Raw genomic sequence first — 17,651 nt, 5'->3', positions numbered from 1 at the left:
CTGTGTGAACACACTGAAACCTTGGGCTTTGAAGAGAGAGTATAGTACAGGGATGACCCCAGGTCCCTAGGCAGGCATCTTATCTGTACCATTAGCTAGTTGTGTGACCTTGGGCAAGTACTTAAATCTCTCCATGCTTTCATTTTCTCCCCTGAAAATGAAGCTATCATAGTGCCCACTTCAGAGAATTGTTCTGAGAACTTGACTTGTTTAATACCTGTACAGCACAGTTGTCTAGCACACAGCAATTCTCAGGAAATGTCAGCCTTTGTTATTATGTCCTGGTACACAAACTCTTCAGTTACGGAATCCAACCCTTACCAGCTATGTGACCTTGAGCACATTACCTAACTTCTCTGTGCCTTAGTTTTTTTATCTTTAAAATGAAATAATAATTCTTATGTGGTAGGGTTGTTAGAAGCATCATGATACAACACCCAGTAGGGTGTCTGGCTCATAATTATCGCATGATCACTGTTACCTGACATTAGTACTGTTTCTTCTCCTACGAAGCTGAGTAGGAAGGCAGACATCCTGGCTCAGGCACCAGGAAATGCAGTGGGGTTGAATGTGTGTGAGGGTTTAATGTACACGCAGGAACGTTTGGAGAAATGAAAGAAAAGGAAAAGGTTCTCATACTTGGAAAGAAGTGTACGCTCTCTTACAATAGTGGGGTCTTGGCTCTTCGAGGTGACACCTAAGATGGCACACGGTCACGTGTTTAAAGGTTGTAACTCCTGTAAGAAAAGCTGAGATAAATTCCTGAGGGCAGAAATCTGCTCCCACTTCTCTGCCTCCCCTTAGTTCCCAGCACAGTGCCAGCCGCCCCAAACATTTGCTGAACCGGGTCAAAACTCGGGTCTCGCGCCCTGACTGTCCAGCAGAGGCCGCCCTGGGCCGGGACTCCCGGGACACGAGGGCTGGGAGAGGAAAGGCCAGGGGTGGCCTAGTCATCTCCGCGGGACCCGGGTGGGAGGGGTTTGGCGGCGGCGGAGGCGGCCCGGGCGGCTGGGATGGAGCAGAAGCGCGCCGGGCGCCGGAGTACAAGCAGCTGACGGAGACGCGCGGCGCTCGCCTAGCTTCCCCTACCGCCGCCCGAGCCGCCCGCTCGCCCGGCTCCCACCGCAGCCAGCGGACAGAGCAGGAGCTGCCCGCGCTCTGGGCGCTCGGTCAGTCCCGGCAAACTCTCCCGCTGCCCGCGCCGGGTTCGGCACCAAGCCCCAGGGTACCATGGTCTACAAGACTCTCTTCGCTCTCTGCGTCTTCACGGCAGGTATTTTGGGGCGCCGATGTGGCGGAGGGCTGGCCCGGCGACCAGCGCTGGGGGGCGGGGGCTGAACCGGGGAGACCGGAAAATAAGTCGCCGCGCGCGGGTGGCCGGAGAGGTGCGAGCCTCCAGCGTTTCGCAAAGCTGCGTGCGCACTTGGATTTAGAGCGACGTGCGTTTTTGGAGATCCTGGGCCGAGCCAGACCGAGGGGATGGCAGGGTTCTTCCGGCCGCAGCCCGCGCCCGCACAAACTCCGGGCTTTGTGAAACAGGTGGCTGCACGATGCGTTTGAAACCCGGGTTGGCGACACGGACTGAGATTAGAGGCTTCTCGGGTCTCCGAGCACACCCTGCCAGAGTTGGGCACCAGACAGACCGGTTGACGCGGTTGGACTCGGGGAGGGATAAGAAGGGGATCGCATATGGGAAAGCTTTAAGCCGTGGCCGCGCACCCGGCGGGGCTGGTTTGCGTTCCCCGAGATTCGGTGGTCTCTGGTCTCCGGCGACCCTTCCTAGTTACGCGTGGGGGTGATGCGGCCTTAACAGCCTCACGGCAGCTGCTCCGACCCGGCTCGAGCTCATGATCACCCCTGGGGATTTGCAATTCTACCCTGTGGCCCGGAAACTCCCCCAAAATATGTGCCCTGGCAGAAACTGTTAACTTGGCGAAAACTAGCATCCTCCCCATTCCACCCACTCCCCCTACACACACTCACCCTCGGGACGGCTTCCCCACGCGCGCATCGCTGGCCTCAGGACCACGGATGGCAGCGGCCTCCAAGCAGGGCCTGGGGAGAGAGGAGCCGGAGGACTGGGCTCGGCTTGGTGGGCGCAGAGGAGAGATTCAGAACAGCGCTTTAAGTCTGAGAGTGGGGTATCCAGTTTTTCCAGAAAATGTAGGCAGACAAGGGACAACTGACTACGGATGAGGCACTGGTGGAAAAAGCAGCCCGAGTGCGGGGACACCGGCGTGTTTAGATAAGAATGTTCCAAAGCCACATACACAACCATTTACTCATGCTTGTACTCCGTGTGTGTATTTCTTTTCCTCCTGAATTGCTTGGGTTCCTGTAATCGTGGACACAGGTCGTTACAATCCCTTGAAAAGAAGCTAGGGGTTTCCGGGCAGCTCACAAAGGATAATGCAGTTTTGAGGAAAAGTTTCCCAACTTGAGGCTAGAGCGAGTCTTTTTCCTCTACTTGCTGAACGCCTGAGAAAGCTCCCTTTTCTCTCTGGTGTCTGCAAAGGTTTGGAGGCGCGTCCGCAGAGGGTTCCCGGTCCCCTGCCGCTTTTGGTTGCTCCAGCCAGGCTGGGAACGCCTGTATCCCCAAGTGTGACAGCCGACTCCCTAGCCCCGGGGTTGCCAAGAGACGTTTACGAAATGACAGGAAAGGTGGCTCTCTTTCTCCTCTCTAGAAATCCTTTCATGAGGCTTGAGGCTCAGAAAACCTTCAGTGAGCCAGTAGAGCTGGTAGGTAGGTTTGTTGGCTAATTTTATTTAGTGGCTTGTCTTTAATTTTTATTTTTTTAACAACTCTGGCAGTTGGCAACGCCGGGATTAACCCTACTAAGGCAGTGTATTGTGGGGGTTTTTTCTCCCTAAGGAGCTCAAGATATATAGATATATATATATTTTTTTTTTTTTTTTTTTTTTCTTGGCCAGTTTTAGAGTTTAGCATCGCTATTGCTGCGGCAAGAATCTTGGCCTTGTTCACGGCCCAGACTGAGGAGGCTGGTAGCTGGGGACCCGCTGAGCAGCCTCACTCATCCCTGCACACATGTGTCGAGGTCAGAACCAAGAAGATCACAGCCTCCCAGTTCTGGGGTTCCCCTGACCCCGGAAGACATAGTTATGTTTCTGACTACATCTCCCTAACAGAGTGATGAAGCGTCCTTTCCTCTGAGTTTGTGCCTCAGAAGGAATCTCTTTGGGGGTCAGTGTGTTGTTAGAGCTCCTTGCAATAAGTTATCAGGAAAATAATATAAAAATAGGCATAAATACCGTACAAGGTTGTTTACATCCCAAAGTAAGGTGTTTTGAGAAACTAAAATATAACTTTTCTAGAAAAAGTTGTAAAGGAGAGAGGGACAACGGTTCTTGAAAGGAAAGTGGCATGCGTGTTTCAGTGGACCATCCTGGGGCTCCCTTGGCAAAGCTCTAGTTAGTTTCATCAGGCAGTTGCTTTTTTCCCTCCCCCCTCTATCTTTAGAGGATTCAGGAAATTTTCCGTAAAACTCTTGAGGTGATACTTTCTTGAGCCAGGAATGGGGCTTAGCAGGGGACTTTTTTAGCTTAATAAATCTACTCAATACATATACATAGTGTTTTCTCCAGCCTGTATAATGGACACTTGTAAATACCTGTGCATTGTCAACAACACAGCAAAAGTAGATCTCTACACTTATTCACTTGTATTTTAAAAAGAAGGAAGAGAGAAACCTTGGGCTGTCTTCAGTTCTCTCAGAGTTGATTGCGGTAGAAAACTAGCATGGCTATTTTACAAACCGTTCCCAAACACCTCTAAGGCCAGTACTCTAGGCATACAGGAGTACTGCCTCTAAATTACGAGCCAGAACCTCCAAGGGCAGGCAGCAGAACCAAGAAGGGAGGGAGGATGGCAGGCCACAGGAAGCTTCCATCTTCATCCCTCTCTCTCTCTCCTCTCTAGATTCAATTCTTTCATTCCCACCACTGTCGATGCTGTTCTGCAGTGCTCTATGGCTCAATGTATTAAAAAATTCCCTCACTGAGACATCTGAGGTGTACTGGAACTTCCCAAAGTCCTTTTCCAAACATTCAAGGAGTTCAAGGGGAAACAAGCATAGGTAAGAGAGGCAAAAAATCCCTTGACCCGGTTTTTCCTGCCTTAGGTTCTGCCCTGTCTGCCCCACCCCAGGGAGAGTACTGCATTCTGCCCCATTACCCAAGCTGACTTATTGGCCCCATGGTGATCAAGACCAGCAGAGCTAGATTCCAGTCTGCCACCCAGCTAGAGAGCCTATTTGTGTCCCAGGCCTGTCAGCTAGCTCTTCTCCAAGTGACTAACATCTCGAATGTCCTTATCCTCAAAGGAAGACCCCACCCTACACATTTATGGCTCTGTTCTCACTATAGGTCTTGATATATGGCAGGGCTTTATCATAAGCATATTAAAGCCATATCGTAAATCTTATCATAAACATGTTAAAAATAAACCAAAAAATGCACACACATTTATGGGAACGGCAAGGTTGCCTATGGTTGGTTGGGAGTGGAGGTGAAGGGTGGCTTGCATGCCTTTAGCCTGGTTACCTCCTATTCCCCTGAAGTCTGTGTCACAAAGTGACACCTCTTTCGCTGTGAAACCTGCCTGAGAAGGTGGAAGTTCTCCATAATTATAGGATAGATTTACTGAGACAGTGTTGCGAAGTGGTGAAGCACGGCTGCAGATTCTGCAGCTAGATTGCCTCAGTACACAGCGAAGTTTTACTACTTACTAATTGTATAATTTAGGGCATGTAATCTAACCACTCAAGTTTTCTTATCGACAAAATTGGGGAAATAAAACTTCATCAGACTGTTGAAAGTGGTAAATAACTGAATATACCTATAATGCCTGGGACATAGTAAGCGCTCAATAAGTATTAGCGATTGTTGTTGCTATTATTCTTATTAATAAAGTTGACTGTGTTCGGCACCAATTAGGTCATCCTCTCCAAAGTTTATGTGTTTGTGCTTGGACTATGTAAATTGAAGATTTAAACTAATATTCCAGCACAATGCCAGCTGTTCTGGCAAACATTCATGTGCAAATTAAGAAAAGATTCAACTGAGCCTACTAAATGCCTAATTTGAAACGGTTAATAATGTGCCAGCTCAAATTTAGCACAACAGTCCAAAAAACACTCAGTAACAAACAGAAGTAAAGTCTCATGGAAGATGTTATTTCTTCCACAAAGTCTTTTGCAGACTGGTGTGTTTCAAAAGCCCAACTCAGCTAAACCTTAAGGTCAGGTTCCCAGAGCCACAAATTTTGGATAATTCAGATCAAACAACTTAGGAAAAGGCATTTCATGGCGTATGAATGATCCAGAATGGCTCTCTCCAGAATCCAAAAACATCAATAATGGCCAGATCTCTAATTTAACTTGATCATTTGGGCCTGGTCTAGTGGTGCTTTCATTGTGCTTGTGCTTTTATAAGAAAAATATTGGCCAAATATTTACACTGTTTGAGCAGATTTTCTTAAACTACAATTTTTGGGGGGACAGGGGTGGGGCTGGGGAGTACAGCATCCACTGGAAACAACGAAGAGGGACATTTAAAAAATATTTTCAAAGTGGATTGACTGTTTTAACACCCAAATGAAAGGAATCCTGCTGTAACATATACGATGGTTTTCTCCCTTTTAGAAGTTATCTGTTACTGAAATTGGATACGTTAGTTTAGGAATCAAATATAGTCACCCCTAAGTATCCAGAACCTGGCCCCCATACCAAAATCCTCAGATGCTCAAGTTTCTTATATAAAATGGTATAGTATTTGCATATAACCTACGCACATTCTCCTGTATACTCTAAATCATCTCTAGGTTGCTTATAATACCTAACGCAATGTAAATGCTGTGGAAATAGTTGCCAGCATGCGGCAAGTTCAAGTTTTGCTTTTTGGATTCTGGAATTTTTTTCCCAATATTTTCGGCCCGAGGTTGATTGAATCCACAGATGCAGATCCCACAGATACAGAGAGATGACTGTCTTTGCTTTGCTAGCAAGGTATTGAATAAAACAGTTGCCTAGAAAAAATTAATGTTTCATTTAGAAGACAGCAGTGGTTATGAAAAGAGGTAGACAAATAGTGGGTACCTGCCTTATGCAACGATTGCTTTTTAGTTGGAAATGCAGGGCTAATAGGTTATCATCCAGTTAATGTGCAAGTAGAGTTACTATAAAATAAGACAGATTTGTGTATGTAGTTCATGGCATTACATTTAGTAGTCACAGCTTAAATTATTTAAATGACGGGGATTGATGTAACATCAGATTTTCTGATGTGTGGGTCTTTAAACAGTCTTCATGATCCTTTATAGCAGCGTAGCCCATTTCTTTTACCTGTTTTAATATCGTTTATAAACCTTGAGACTTATGCTATTTTATAAGTAATAGAAACCATTACAACAAAATAGGCGATTATATAATTGTTTTCATCTGTGTTTTTCATTGGTGCAAGGTGGCATAATGTCAATTGAAAATAAGCTGTTTTAATTTTCCTTTGGCTAGTGTTGCCAGATTTAGCAATTAAAAATACAGGTTGCCCAGCCCAATTTGGATTTCAAATAAATAGTGAATTCTAAGTCTATCCCACATAGTACTTGGGACACACTTAAGCTAAATAATTCTTCGTTGTTTATCTTGAATTCAAAGGTAACTGATCATCCTGTATTTCTTCTAGCAACCCTACCTTTGGCCTTCCATGTGTGGTTCATCAGTGCAATGGGTTTGACATAGGATTGGCTTTATTTTGAACCCGGCCCCACCCGGCTTTAGCCACCCCACTCCATTTCATTCATTCATCACAATCTGTTCATGGGAAGACGACTCGGAGATTTCAAAGCAGCTCTGTCTCTCTGAAAGCAACTTACAACGTTAGGATTCAGAGGCAGCTCTCCAATGGAACATTTTGAATTGGATTGCATATCCATTTACTGTGCACTGTTATGTTTTTCTGAACAATCGGTGGGATTTCTGTAGCCTCCCTGAGGCTACATTACTCTACCCTTTTGTGACCTTTCCTTTAAAAAAAAAAAACAAAAAACAGTATACTATTTGAAATGGTAACAGTGTTCTTGCATAGGAGCTGGAACTAAGGGCCTTCCAGAATCCAGCTGGCAGCTGATTAAAAAAGAAAGTTAATAGAACAGCTTTGGATTTCAATGCTGTCTTCTGTGCCAGGATCTTAACACATCTCACAATTATTATATAAGGTTTGCATAATTCCTACAGGATAGGTCTATAGGTATCACTTGAAATCTGTGGCTATATGGAGCCTGAAGCAGCATATTAGACAGAATTTCAAGGCAGATTGGGGGAAAAAAATCCTTTCAGCAATTAGACTGTGGTGGAAATTTGCACCTTTATACTTAAGGACAAATCTGTGACTAGGTAATTGTTAAGTGGAAAAAAAAATTGTGGAAAGTTACCAGGTGTGATATTTAGAAAACACGTCTCTTCAATACAAAATAAGATGAATGACAGAATACAGCTTTGATGATAATATCTTCCACTTACAGTCCAAATTCTGACACCTGATTTTCTTTTCCATCAAGGAGGAAATAAGGGCACAGAAACTTTAGGGCAGGTGTTGCACCTGAGAAGAACTGGAGGAGAGAAGGTTTTGTTTGATTGATTTTTCATTTTTTTGGCCATGGTTGTAAACTTAAAGCTATCATTCAAGCTTCTCACTGGATAGAACATATTATATTTCCCTGTATGGGGTTATTAAAATATATGTTACCTTTAAAATTATGATATTCTTGGCAGCTTGTGTAGTCCAGAAGCATAACCTCATTCCTGAGAGAATTTTTTCACCCACTGTTTTATCCATGATGGGTTGTTTACTGGGGTTGTCTGCCCCTTATAAAATCTTTTCGTTTTCCATTGGAAAAGCTTTTGTGATCCACAGATAGACGGCAGGCAGATACCATTATACTGGCGTTGAACAGTTATTTCATTGTTAAACCCTCCACACTATATGATTCTTGCTTTATACTGTAATTTAGATTCTTTAGGAAGAGCAGTAACAATTATTGTAAGGATAAAAGGATGTCCTCTTTATTCACCATGCAAAAGCTATATGTGTTTAGGGAAATGTTTAAGACTCTGGTCATCCTATTGCGCTAAGGTAATGTGTCACATTAGGAGAGGACTCAGTACATCTCAGAATTACATGAGGGAGTCTCAAAGCCCATTTGTCCATGAGAAGGTCCTAAAGAAATCTGGTGGACTTGAACACCTCTTTGTTGGTTTAGGAAAAAGAGGCAAGTTACTGGTGGATCACACACTCGGCTGGTCATGGAAATTCTTGCTGTTGATGGGTCAGCTGCGTGAGAGGTAACATCAAGCTGAATACGGCCATCACCCAACCAAAGGGAACTCAGCATGTTTGGTCTTAAAAATGACAGTGTTGTCAGAGATGGCATTCCAGAGGAGAGAGCCGTGGAATTGTCCGTTTTGAAGAACTGTTCAGACAGGTCTGAGCATGAGAAAGAATTATCAGTTTTTGAGGATAAACGATCATTCACTGTTTACCTTCTAGGAAATGTAGGAGGGGAAGGAAGTGTGATATCACATTCCATGTGGAAACTGGATAAGAAATGGACAGAGGGCAGGGGCCATGGCTGTTTCAGAATTTCTGCGTAGGACACGTGGAAGAGGCTAGGAGTGGTCTGTTGCATGAGATGGAGAGAATGTCTGGTGGCTGAACGAGGGGGAAGTGATTGTTGAAATTATTGGGGGCTGCTAAAGACCAAACCACCTCCTTGATGCTGCTACTGGGAATGGAAGATTCATCAAGTTTCATTTTTAGGCGAAGGAGATAAGAGATTCCTCCTCAAATTTATATGCACATCAAGCCTCTTTTAGTACACCTTTCTAGTTTTGTGAAAGGCTGCAAATTGAACCTTTCAGAGGAAACGATGTGACAGCCCTTAATGGCAGGTAATTCAGGTACCCTCAGCATTGTGAAAGGGGCAGAATAAGAAAATGCCCTGAAATGTCAAGAGGAATTCAGCTGCGTGGTTTGGTTGCATGAAGGAGGGCTGAGTGACCTGGGGTTGCCCGCTTCCGGGCTGGCCTCCTAGACTGCTCTTCGCGAAGAGTCCTATTTTGAGCAGATTCCCCGTTCAATGCTTATTTGAAGAGAAACACAACCCTGGTATTTACCCGATGAGGATGAGATTTGTGTTACTTTCTCTGCGAGGCTACATGGTATGGTGGAAGAGGCTTTGGAGGAAGACAGGCTGGTGTGATGCCAGCTCTGGGGTCTCGGTCTCCTCCTTGTAGAGTTATGATAATACACATCAAGTGCCATGTGAGTAAACATTCAACAAAAGTTTATTAAACAGGGCTTCCCTGGTGGCGCAGTGGTTGAGAATCCGCCTGCCAATGCAGGGGACACGGGTTCGAGCCCTGGTCTGGGAAGATCCCACATGCCGCGGAGCAGCTGGGCCCGTGAGCCACAGCTACTGAGCCTGCACGTCTGGAGCCTCTGCTCCGCAACAAGAGGCCGCGATAGTGAGAGGCCCGCGCACCGCGATGAAGAGTGGCCCCCACTTGCCGCAACTAGAGAAAGCCCTCGCACAGAAACGAAGACCCAACAGAGCCAAAAATAAATAAATAAATAAACTAAAAAAAAAAAAAAAACACAGCGAAATCTTAAAAAAAAAAAAAAAAGTTTATTAAACAATGCATAGAAGATTTATTTTATTTTACTTCATTTGCACGTCCGGCTCACACTCCTAGAATATAAGATGCATGAGAATTTTAGCTGTTTTGTCCCAGCTGTGTCCCCAGCATGGAGAACAGAGCAAGACATGTAATGAGTGCCTAGCAAATATTTGTTAAATTAATTTTTTCATAAATTTATTTATTTATTTACTTATTTACTTATTTGGTTGTGTCGGGTCTTAGTTGCGGCCTGCGGGATCTTCATTGTGGCATGTGGGATCTCAGTTCCCCAGCCAGGGATCAAACCCATGTCCATTTCATTGGAAGGCAGATCCTTAGCCACTGGACAACCAGGGAAGTCCCTGTTAAATTAATTTTTAATGGAGAATCTTCATGTGTTGTCTAAGGCTCTGGAGATACAGCAGTGAACAAAATAGAAGTTTACCCTCAGGGAACTCATGTTCTTTGAGGGTGATTAATTTTGACTTGGTCAGAAGAAAATCAGTAGCTGACCATCTCACAGTCATCTCAAACGCAACACATCCAAATATGAACTCTTGGATTTTCTCCCAGAATAGTCCCCAGCAGAAGCTTTCCCCATCCCAATTAATGGCAACTCCAACTTTCCAGTTGCTTAGGCTGAAAATCATGAGTCATCTTTGAGTCTCTTTTTCTCTCAACACCCCTCATCCAATGCTTCAAGAAAGTCTGTTCGCCCTACCTTTAAAATACATAAAGTCAGACACTTTCTGCCACCTCCATTGCTGTCTGTGGTGTGAGCCCCCATCCTCTCTCTCCCGGAATCCTGCAGGGGCCTCCTCTTGGGCCTCTCAGCTTTTACCCTTTCCCTCCTAAGGTCTGGTCTCTAGAGAGCAGCTGTCGATCCAGTGGAAATGTATCAGATGGTGACATTGCTCTGTTCGCAGCTCTGCAATGGCTTTCTGCTGTGCTCAGAGTGAAATCTCAGCCCAAGTCCTTAAAGCAGCGATCCAGACTCACTTGAGCTTCTCCCCCTTCATCTTGGACCAGGGCTCCTACCTCCCCTCTGCTCCCCTGGCACCAGCCACACTGGTTTCCTTATTGCACGCCATGGCTGGTTCCTCTCTCTGGAACATATTTTCTCTAAATATACATGTGGTTAATTCCCTCACCTTCCTAAAACCTTTGCTCAGATGTCACCTTCTCAGTGAGACTTACCTTACCAACATTTTTTTTTTTTTTGTCAGTTACTCTTTTATTTCCCCCACCCTTTGAAATTGTCAAGCATACTTTTGAGGAGGCGTTTGATTACTGACTTCAGGCTCTTTGGCTGTAGCGTCCAGTCTGCACTTCTTCTGGTCTCTTTCTTTCCTGGCTGCTTTATGATTATTTCTGCATCATTAGATTTCCTTTCCTGTGTTCCCAAAGGATGAACATATTTACAGTCAGTCCTGGAAACCTGATCTTTATCCTGAATTTCTGCTCAAAAGCCACCAGAGGTTAATCATGTGGACAATCTTATTTTATTAAGAAAATGTGTAATACATACTAAAAATAGCAAGCCTTGCTTTGGTCAGTTTCATCAATGCTTCTTAATCTGGACCTCATAGAACATGCATTTTTTGCTCTTTGATTTCTTTTATTCTTCTTGACCAACATTTTTAAATTGCAGTCTGTTCTGCCTGACAACACCATATTCCCATTGCCCCTCATCTGCCTCTTGCCTCTACTTTTTCCTTTAATGTCTGTCTTCCTTCATCCCTGGTCCCCCCATCCTGGGATTTTTGTCTCTCTTGTTTGTTGTAGTATCCCCAATGCTGTGTGACACTAAGGTGGGTACTCAAAATATTTGTTGAACTGAAGGACTAAAACACATTTTTGAGGGCTGGCACAATGAAGTCTTAATTTAAATTTCACCTTAGATCCCCCCAAAAGGAGACATTGGCAAACTTGCTTACTATCAAGTGCTTGTGTCTAGTGTTTCCAAATAGCTGTTTTTAAAAAAGAGTCAGTCTTTTCGTTTTCATTGAGGGTTACAAAAGCTAAACTTGAAAATCAGCTTTTTTAAAGCTATGCACATATAAAACACTTCTTTTAAAAATGTAAGCCTTTTATTTTTTACCATGGCTATCACTTGAAAATAGCTGAAACTTCTTAAACTCTCTGGCCAATTAAGAAAATGTCACCTTTGAGCTCAGCTAGAGAAGATAAAGATACTTCTACTATTTGAACATTTTTGAGAATTTTCTGAATAGCTAAAAAGAGCCTGGTGATGAAAGTGATTTAAGTCAAAGGGAGGCATGACTGGCAACGTCCCAGTAACGTCTGAGGAAGTTAAGTCAATTCAAATGCTGAGTGTTGAGGGTGTAAGTTAGTCACAAATAAGCTGAAGGACAGAATAGGAGATTTCCTGGCCTTACAGACTCTTTCTGCCTTCATTGGTGATTCTGAAATATGAATTGTGTTTTAGTCCAAGCGATAAATGGAAGTGATGGGAAGTCCTGACTAAAATCAGACCTGTATCCTGCATGCACTTGTTCCCCACCCTGCAGGGCTGACACCCCTCGGCGTGGCTGGTGTTAAAGTCACCCAGGCTGGCATATCCCCCAGCTTCAGCACCCCACAAAGACTCATGTTACTTTCTGGCTTAAATAAAAACATCTACTCATTTAGCAGCTGCCAAAAAGAACATGATCTTGAAAAAGAACAACATACTGGTCTTGAAGCCTAAGGGATAATAGGAAAATTTAAGATGATATCAACTTGAAGAGCAACCTATAGACCAACCAAAGAAGGGAAAAGATGATTCTTTATATGAAAAACATGTTCCTTGCTTGTTCAGTGAAGTCACTTGTCCATTCTTGAGGTGGGAAGACGCTCCACCATCCTGAAGAGCAGGATGGACCGTGAACAGAGGAGGGGCAAGGAGGGGAGGCCGGCCCTTGTGCTGCAGGACCGACCGGAAACTGTGTCTGGGGTCGTGAGTGCCACTGGAAGGAAAAGGAACAGACATTGACAAGAGGAGGCTTGTGACACCCAAAATCTCAAAGCCAAGTGTGGCTGCTGAAAGAGCAAAAATTACTGCATCACCGAGGATAGAGTTATCAGGCAGAGGGGAGATGGGGGTTTTGACATTCAGAAATTTACAGCCAAGTCTTTGTTTAAAAAAAGTTGAATGGGGCTTCCCTGGTGGCGCAGTGGTTGAGAATCTGCCTGCCAATGCAGGGGACACGGGTTCGAGCCCTGGTCTGGGAAGATCCCACATGCCGCGGAGCAACTAGGCCCGTGAGCCACAATTACTGAGCCTGCGCGTCTGGAGCCTGTGCTCCGCAACAAGAGAGGCCGCGACAGTGAGAGGCCCGCACACTGCGATGAAGAGTGGCCCCCGCTTGCCGCAACTAGAGAAAGCCCTCGCACAGAAACGAAGACCCAACACAGCCATAAATAAAAATAAATAAATAAAAGGTAAACCCAAAAGTTTAAAAACAAAAAAAAAAGTTGAATGTCCGTAAGTGACAGTTGTCTCTCGTTTTATAACAGTTTTTCAAAGTTGCACTCAAGCACTGATTTGTTTTTCATTTTTTATTATGGAAACTGTAAACATACACAGAAATTGATAAGAATGTATCCATCCCCTGTCCAGACCCGATTAAGTCTTATTTGTTTGTCTTGGTTAAGAACTTTTTTTTTTATTAGTTATCCATGTTATACATATTAGTGTATATATGTCAATCCCAAAAGAACTTTTTAAAAATATTAATAAATTGGGAGCAATGTAAATGTGTAATTATAAGGTACTAGTCAGATCATAATGAACAGTTCCATGTTCATTCAACTGGGCAATATTCAGCAATTGCTTAAAAGAATGAGGTGGCTCATTTACGTACTGACAGGTAGAAATGGTGACAGTATATTGAACTACTATATTGCAACTTTATATTTCACAACATATCGAAAGAGCAAGCGAAGGAATAAAATGGACCTCATGATAAAATAGTTAAAACGTCACGTGTGTGCCTATGGAGAAAAGAGTTTAGAAGTTTGCACTGGTTATTTCCGTCCAATGAGTTTTGGGTCAGTCTCACTTTTTATGCTCATTTGTTCGGCCTGAAGTTTATTTTAATGTTTGTATTGCCTTCACAATTTAAAAAGTAAAGTTGTAATCAGTATTTTAATCCCTCTTTATCAGCAGTCAATGTGGCTCTAGTAACTGCTAGATGGCTACTACTGTCCTCAAAATCTTGATTCAAAAATCCTTCCAACAGAGTCCTCAAAAATAAGATCTTAGAAAAACAAATAACTTCAGAAAGGTTTACAGGATATCACTGACTTAATGGGCAAGAAGTTTCTGGGAAGGAATTGACAAAGTAGTATTATATTTTCTAAAGCCAGAGTGCTGCATAAATCATTAATCAGGACAGCCATCTTGGAAAGTATCTTAAGAGGCTCTGAGCTAACTGATCAGTGTTTAACGTACTTTGTTAGTTTTTAATACCTTCAGTGTTGGTCACTTATGGAAGCAATTTTAAATTAAAACATCACTCTAAGTTTTTCTAAAATGAAATTTGTCAACTTTGATGTCAAATAAGAAAAACAGCCCTCAGAAGAATATACAGTTTATTTTCCTTTTGGCAACATTAAATCTGTTATATCATCTTTTCAATAAAATAATCAATAAAATGTGGTTTAGGTAAATGCTGGGAGATCCATTATTAATACTCCATGGCATTATCAGAGAACAATACTAGAGAGAGGGGGCTGGAGCAGACAGGGCTAGAAGAGGCTTTGGTGTGATCTGGGCCAACCCCTTCATTTTGTAGAAAAATCTAGGCTTGTTGGGAAGAGGGGAAATTCACATGTTTAATTTTTAGCTGTCGTAGTTATCACGCTTTATACTATGTTCATTTCATCTGCAACTTCATCTAATCCTCCCAACCACCCCGAGAGATAGGCAGTCTATTCCCATTTTGTAGTTCAGGTTGTTAAGCCTCAGAAATTGAGTAATAAGATGCAGATCTCACAGTCGGTGAGTGACAGAGCTAGGCTTTGAACCCAGGTCTGCTGTCTTTTGCCTTGAACTGCCAAATCAGTTGATAAATCCGCTTGTGTAAATTTAGTCTCTAGAATCTTTCCCAACTCTGATCCTCTTCGCCATCCCCACAGCTACAGCCTTGGTTGAGAACCTTATGATTTCATCCTGAACTGTTACAGTAACTCCAAATGGTCACTTGTCACGCTTTCTCTTCTCACAGTCTCTAGCAGCTCTTGTGGGACTCATTCAAGCCAGGCCAAATGGCTTGCTTCCCTCCAAAGAAGGAGAAGCAGACTCGGATCTGCCTAAGAGTCATCCAGGTGTTCAGATGGTGGTTGCTAAATTTTATTTCCAGTACAAGGAATAAAGGCTCCAGGAGAAATGGCTAACTCCAGGTCGGGGTTAGGAAATGTATAAGATGAGCCTGGAGGATCTTGTTATACCAGACAGCAGGGATGTTATCAAAGACTACGAGCCTCCTGTCAAAAGGACTCAGAACCACTTAATGAGGCTCCCACTGGCCAAAGATAGAACAGCTGGAGCATCCATAAGGATAATTTCAATGGACTGAATCACATTGTTTAAGCTCATGAGTTCATAATGGTACCAAAAGCAAATCAATGATTACACAAAACTTCACTGATCTCCATTAGAGGATGCTAATTAACCAACACATTATTTTGAAAAATAATAGATAAAAGAATTGTTTCAATTGATTGATTGATCTTAAGCATTTATTTTATGAGGTGTACACTGGGTGACCAAATGTTAGATGATGGGATAACTGACTCTCTCCATACAAGTATTCCAGCTAACGAAGACAGCACAGTGGAAATAGAAGATCACCATATTGCCATGTGCTGGCGTGTAGATGAGCATGGAGCCTGAGGGAGTGGCCTAGAGGACAGATAACCTTGAGATAGTGGAAAGTGGCCTGGAAGCTGGGACATCACCTGGATGAGGAGTTGCACAGTGCGAGGCATGGTGAATGCACTGAACACCGAAAGGCCCCCGGGGTAGCACAGAAAGGAGAGGAGATCCAGTTATCCCGCTTCACGCCAGCACACATCAGCACGGGAGATCTGGAAAGGAATGAGAGTCAACTTCCAGACAAGCTTGCTACCTTTGGGGGACCACCCTTACTTGCACGTCTTTATGAAATAAAATTTCACTCTGGCTAAGTGAATCCAGTGAAGATTGTCTTTAAAGGATTCACAGGTAGAGGAATTTAAAAGGTAGTGTAGGGCTTCCCTGGTGACGCAGTGGTTGAGAATCTGCCTGCCAATGCAGGGGACACGGGTTCGAGCCCTGGTCCGGGAAGATCCCACATGCCGCGGAGCAACTGGGCCCGTGAGCCACAACTACTGAGCCTGCGCGTCTGGAGCCTGTGCCCCGCAACAAAGAGGCCGCGACAGTCAGAGGCCCGCGCACCGCGATGAAGAGTGGCCCCCGCTTGCCGCAACTAGAGAAAGCCCTCGCACAGAAACGAAGACCCAACACAGCCAAAATAAATAAATTAATTAAAAAAAAAAAAAAAAGGTAGTGTACCTTCCTGGATAGAAAGGGAAACCTTCTCCTGGCTTCTCAGTTACCCAGCAGAGGTTGCCGGTTAGTAAGTGTCTGTCCCCAAACATTACTCGCCCCTGTTTGCTGCGAACTCCTTGCTTCCTTGAACTATGCCAACCTTCCAAGCTTGGGACAAATATAGGTTAGCTATTATCTTCTTAGGGTTGCCATAACAAATGACCACAAACTTGGATGGCTTAAAACAACAGAAATTGATTCTCTCACCGTTTTGGAAACTAGAAGTTTAAAATCAAGGTTTCAGCAGGACCACGCTCCCTTCAAAGCCTCAAGGGGAGGATCCTTCTTTGCTTCTACCAGTTTCTAGTAGCCCCGGGTGTTCGTTGGCTTGTGAAAGTATTAACTCTGATCTCTGCCTCTTCACGTGGCCTTTTTCCCTCTGAGTCTGTTTCGATTCCCTTCTCATAAGGATATTAGTCATTTAGTCTTGATTGGATTAGGGCCCACCCTTACTCGGTATGCCCTCATCTTAACTTGATTACATCTGCCAAGACCGGATTCCCAACTAAGGTCACATTCACAGGTACTAAGTACCCCCTAGTTAGGGGTTCAACATGTCTTTTTGCAGGGACACACTTCAACCCATACCCGCTATATTATTTTCACATCTAAGCCATGTTCATGAAAGACCCTCCTCCACTGATAAAAGGAGCAGTTAATAACCTAATCAATTACGAGTTACTTTTATTCAAGATAGCAGCTGCTGTCACCTCGTATTTTTTATTTACTTGTTTACTTATCTATTTATTTATTTCTCTTGATGGTAGAAGGTTGGTTGAGACTGTTTAAATCAGGTATTTCTCAACCAGAGTGCTCTGGGCATTTGGAGGGGATATAACACGTGGATAGCATCCCTTGGCCTTGAATGCTGAATCACAGTAGTACCTTACAGGAATTGTGACAAGCAAAATAAGAGAAAAATAGAGGAAAAAAAAGAATGGAAGAAAGGAAGGAGGGAGGAAATGCCTTCACATATTTCTAAACTTATCAGGCTCACTGAAAACCAAAGGTCTACATTAATGAGATTTTTAATGGCCCTCCTTAGAGACCCACACAGAATGGGTTGTCCTAAGCAATAGCAGTTCTCCTTACTCAGAACTTACTCAGCCAGTCTGCCAACTGTGAGAGGCCTCTAGATGCTTCAGGAACATTCTGATTTTTACATGACTAGTAGCATGTGTACTATTTAGAGGGCACTGTGTCACTTTTTCTCTGCCATGCTTAATACTATATTGTGTGCAACCTTGGGGATGAGGTAGACTCAGGAAGAGAAAAGAAACAGCAGAAAGTGCCAGGAGATGAAAATAGTTTCTGGTCTTCGGTGGTGGAACTTATTGCTTATAGATACCATACCTTTCCCCTCT

General features: G+C 43.8%; 1 protein-coding gene across 1 annotated transcript in view; it reads left to right on the top strand.

Moving 5' to 3' along the window:
- The first annotated feature begins 994 nt into the window (after positions 1–994).
- PARM1 (prostate androgen-regulated mucin-like protein 1) overlaps positions 995–17,651 on the top strand; it is a 101,232-nt gene continuing 84,575 nt past the window's right edge. Inside the window, exon 1 of the mRNA XM_059922848.1 lies at positions 995–1,273. Within this exon, the coding sequence (XP_059778831.1) occupies positions 1,231–1,273 (43 nt within the window). The 5' untranslated portion in view covers positions 995–1,230. The remainder of the gene's footprint in view (positions 1,274–17,651) is intronic.

This window comes from Balaenoptera ricei, chromosome 5, assembly GCF_028023285.1.
Source record: "Balaenoptera ricei isolate mBalRic1 chromosome 5, mBalRic1.hap2, whole genome shotgun sequence".
Taxonomy (NCBI): domain Eukaryota; kingdom Metazoa; phylum Chordata; class Mammalia; order Artiodactyla; family Balaenopteridae; genus Balaenoptera; species Balaenoptera ricei.
The sequence above is the reverse complement of the archived record's forward strand: the minus strand, read 5'-3'. Positions and strand labels throughout refer to the sequence as shown.